Source organism: Pavona decussata, unplaced genomic scaffold, assembly GCF_977016875.1.
Source record: "Pavona decussata unplaced genomic scaffold, jaPavDecu1.1 SCAFFOLD_37, whole genome shotgun sequence".
Classification (NCBI taxonomy): domain Eukaryota; kingdom Metazoa; phylum Cnidaria; class Anthozoa; order Scleractinia; family Agariciidae; genus Pavona; species Pavona decussata.
In genome coordinates, this window is record NW_028145459.1 from 3,132,588 (window position 1) to 3,137,368 (window position 4,781).

General features: G+C 38.0%; 1 protein-coding gene across 1 annotated transcript; it reads right to left on the reverse strand.

The window, feature by feature from the left end:
* Positions 1 to 826: 826 nt before the first annotated feature.
* Positions 827 to 3,287, reverse strand: LOC146484063 (cholecystokinin receptor-like). Its single transcript, XM_085105112.1, has 2 exons — positions 3,189 to 3,287; positions 827 to 3,062 (listed from the first exon to the last, which is right to left on the reverse strand). The coding sequence occupies exon 2, from the start codon at positions 2,922 to 2,924 to the stop codon at positions 1,794 to 1,796; it is 1,131 nt and encodes a 376-aa protein (XP_084961238.1). The 5' UTR covers positions 2,925 to 3,062; positions 3,189 to 3,287; the 3' UTR covers positions 827 to 1,793.
* Between the last annotated feature and the right edge of the window lie 1,494 nt (positions 3,288 to 4,781).

Below are 4,781 nucleotides of genomic sequence, written 5' to 3' on the forward strand. Positions count from 1 at the left end.
TTGGCTCGCCCAGGTTAGCTCGGGTAGGCGAGTGACCCTTCTACAAGGGACACCTTTTCTTCTCAAACGGGGCCTAAGAGAACACTGATATGAGCTAAAAACGCTGATTAGCGATTGGTTTATTTTTTATTTGGTCGTAGGGACTTATCCTTGTTCAAACGAAGAGGACTTGTGCCATGAATGCAAACCAGTTTGACTGAATTCGACAAAGACTTTTTGATTAGATTGATTAGCTGACTTGGTCCCCCGACCGACTCGAGGGGATTATTCCCTTTGTGTGTGGCGACCTATAACCCTACCTAAAATGGAGATTAAATAGTTGCTTAAATTGATAAAGCGTTCAGCCTGCCTAAGATCACAGGATAGGCAGTTCCAGACTGAGCGCTGCACCGCTATAGATGAAGCTATTTTTTAAGTAATTTATTTGTGACAAAGGAACAACTATTATTTGTTCGCAGAGTCCCTTAAGTAGCGTGTTTTGTTGCGTTTTAAGACTTCTATACAATTAAGGTTTTCTCAATTTGACGCTGAGTACACACAGATGAGCCTTGCATCAGCATCATAACACGAGAAAGTTAAAACGCGAGCGGCACGATTCTGAAGCTTTTGTAATCTATCTAACAACGTTTTACCGCAATTTCCCCAGACAGCACTACAATACTCAAACTGGGGCTGGATTATAGCATCACATAAAGGATTACATACATATGCCATTTACATGATCTCAACACTTGTCATCTAAATGACATACGCATGTCTGCTCCATTGTTCCCATTCAGAGATATTCACAATTAAATATATGGACATGCTGGCTTCGAAACGTCGTTCGCTCTAGTTGCGTTTATTTTTATAGCTAAATCTTTCTTAAAGAACTTATTGATTTTACATGATTGACTTGTTAAACTAATAAACCCTTAATACAGGTATATGATTTTTTTACAAAACGTTGCTCTTTACGGAGCTACAATACCCCGTGTCCTCGCAAACGGTAGCTACAATGGGCTACAAGTTTCTTGAATATAGCACAACTCAGTATGAAAACGTATTAGTTTAAATCGCAAGGCACTAATCATGTTTTTGTTTGTTTGTTTCGTTCTTTGTTTTTTCTTTTGTTCGTTTTCTTTTTTTCGTTTCTTGTTGTTTTACTAAACATTTCAGTAATATATGCACCCAAGGATATTTAGATAAACAGTTGTCGCGTTTTCTTTACAATTCTGTTATCCGGGTAGGCCTAAAGCTCAGCATGAGAATCAAACACGAGAATACAAATGGAGCCAAAAAGAGAAACTAAAACTAATTGATTCACCATATTCTGTTCCTTCGGTCAAACACTTTCAACAAAACGACTTTCAGCTACTTTCTTACATTCATCTACATAACCGACTAGTTAAATCTTTAATCGTTGTATATAATTTTACAAAGACTGCTATTTGAAGAACAATGCTGTCCTCACAAAGACATGCAAATAGGCGCAACTTAATAAATATCTCAAACTTAAAAGTAGCTTGTTACACATTGGTTTTAAAACTTGCTGGTTCAAAGGCAGGGTACTAAACAGGATTATAATGTTATACTGAAATTTAATATGTATGTACACAAAGATATTTACAAAAAATGTCGCGCTTTCTTTGTTATTGAAGTTTTCCGACGCGCATTAAATTCAGCATCACAATTTAACTCAAGTTTGAAGATTAAAATGCTACCAAACAAAGGAACGAAAACTTAGCCGATTAAATTTCCACACGACTTTCAGCTTATCTGTTGATTATCTGAAAATAACACTTGGACAGTAATCATTTTACTGTACGATCTGCATTTGAGATCTTTTTGCAAAGGAAAATCCTGGAGAATGCTTTGGCGTAAAACTTGTTCATTGTCCCGTAACAGAGGGGATGCAATGCGCTAGGCAGGCATGTCAAAACAAACACATATTTCTGCAACAGCGCATGATAATAAAATTGCCACGAATCGATTTCAGCAATTCTCTCCCAAAGATAAATCGCCTGATGTGGAAAGTAACATATCATATATATGAGAATAATGGCATAGATCATCTTAAGCAGATCTTTCTCAAGATTTTCTGATTTGCTGCATCTGCGGTTTCTCGTTGCCTCATTCAAAGCCTTCCTTTGACATTCTGCCAAGTTTCTTTGTCTTTCCTTGTTATCGGCCAAACCTTGGAGTTCAACTGCATCTTCCATTTCAACAGCAGCTGTTGAAGAATTAACTGAGCTTCTCTCTCGTGCTGCTTTTTCAACGATTCGCTTTCGTAAGTTCAACGCCACTGCTCCATAAGATACCAAAATGACAAAGTAAGGTACAGCGAAATTTACCACAAAAATAGCAACCACATGTGTCTTGTTGGACGAAACAGGCTGTAGATCACACATGCCATTAACAAACTTAAATCCTAAGAACGTTGGCACGCAGATGGCTGCCGCTATTATCCACAAACAGGTAATGGCGATAGTTTTTACGTTCCTTGACGGCGCTTGTGAAAAGGGGTTTATGAGAACTCTGAAGCGATAGAATGCTACAGCAGCCATTGAATGGGTTACTACCATTATTGAAAGCACTTGTAGTGGATGCAAAACGCATGTGATCTTATTGAGGATCGTGTTCGAGGATTCTAATTCCCAGTCTGCCAGAATGAAAGGTAAACAGAGGCTGCTAAGGATTTCAGCCAAGGCCATGTTAGCAACGAGGTGGTATGAAAACGGTTTGTGGGAAGGCTTACTCCATACGACTTTACAAATTACCGAGTTACCGATCAGACTAGCCAAAGTTATTAACGAGAAAGCGACAAGACGGAAAATACGTAGCCCTGTAGGTTCTTCGTACTGCTCGGCATCTTCAGTTCCATTTGCGTTGATCGTGTTGCCGACGCAACCTTCAGTTTCATTTCCACGGGTGGTGGGTGCCATTATGCTTCTCTGTCGCTTTACTTCAGAGAAAATAACGTCCTAAATGTGAGATTGTAGAAGCCGTTTTTTATTACGTTGAATGCTCCCCCACTGCTCCAAATTTACTTCCTGTCTTCCTTACCTTGCATGAGGTTGCATCTATGAAAAATAGTTGCCAAATTTAACGACGGTCTGAAATTTAACGATTTACCATTTCGCGGACTTAAATATCTCTGCATATTCATAAACAACATATGTCAAGCATAATAAATTTAAACACCACACCTTTTAACTCCCAAACCGATCAAAACACACTTTTAAAGGGCACAAAGGTAGGAAACGAAAAATTGGCTCCATGCTTGTAAATTGTGAAGATCTTTCGAAAAATAAATAACAACTGTACTCGGTTACACATGACAGCTTTTTTTCTGCATTAGAAATTGATCCTTAAAATTTCCCTGTCTTCTTTAATGACAACCATTTTCTCTGGGCTAGTTATTACAAACCTGTCAGCTAATTTAGGACGCCAAACTCGTTTTAAAAGTTAGGTTTACACAGGAATGGAAGGGAAACAATATTTTGACTATCTTTTTATAATGTTCTCACTAGGTGCACTGTTTGAGCACAGTTATATGCAAATTCTGATGTTGAAATAAAAAACATGTCACTTAACTACAACGGTTTCTTTGATGGAGGATATCAAAGAATCGTATTATCAATTCTTGTCGATTTTGGGAAAGCAATTTGCACTTTAGGGCATCCTTTCCCTCACAAATTTGTTTTTTGCTTGCCCAGGTGAAAAAGCGTCTCTCTATTAAGGCGTTTGCCGTTGCTTACTCCAATTGTTGTTAACCATCGGTCCTTAATTGTCCTCTTTCCCCTTTACAATCAGGAAATACTCACGCCTCCAAATACCATTATCCACTTCTTAGATCGTAAGAATAGGCCTTATCACGGTTTTCGATGCCATTTTGACGAGTAGGCAAACACGTCTTGAAATAACAGTGTCTGTATGGAAATCTGGTGTCAAATAATTTTCATAAAACATCGTTTCTGAAAAATTCATGTATTGGAAACTTTTGGCATTAGGAAAAGGGTTTTATATAAAAAAAAATTGGAGGATGTAGCTGTGCCAAAAAGCGTCCTGTCGTGTTTTGAACTTTCCATACTTTTAATTTTTGTAATTTTTTCCCGCGAACTATTTTTAGCAGCAGTTCACGGCTGGTTCGCTATACAGACAAATGTATGGAAATGTCAAAACGCAACTAGATGCTTTCTAGCACAGCTACATTCCTCAGTTATTTTCTGTAAAATCATTTGCATAGTACGGCTAAAGTTTCCAATTGATTATTCATGAATTTTTCAGAAGTGATGTTTTATGAAAATTATTTGACATCGGATTTCCGTACAAACACTGTTATTTCAAGACCTATTATGTTTGCCTACTCGTCAAAATGGCGTCGAAAACCGTGATAAAGCCTATTCCTTACGTAAGGCAATATAACCACTCCCAGGTTTAATACTGTTATATTGTCTTAGCTGTCCCACTACGTGTCCAGAAGGTTTATGCGGTTAATATTGCACCATCTGTCTTCTGAAAAGCAGCAACACAAATTTTGTCGCAATAAAAGTTTCCTCTCCATTTAATTTTCGCACTTAAGTTTCACTAACTGACCCTCTTTTAGTTTCCTCGTGGTTTTGGAAAGTATTGGCAAAATTCTCGACCACTCGTCCGGATAAGTCATATCAATTCCAGACTTTATGAAGAAAATGGATTCTTTGGCTGTGCTGGTTATATTTCCTTGACTTGTAACACTCCAAAATGCAAGTATTTTTCCTTCCGCCGACGCAATGAAATTGGTAGCTTTCGGCCTCACT

Coding starts and splice junctions, on each gene's coding strand:
- LOC146484063 (XM_085105112.1), bottom strand. CDS start 2,924: ATGGCACCCACCACCCGTGGAAATGAAACTGAAGGTTGCGTCGGCAAC.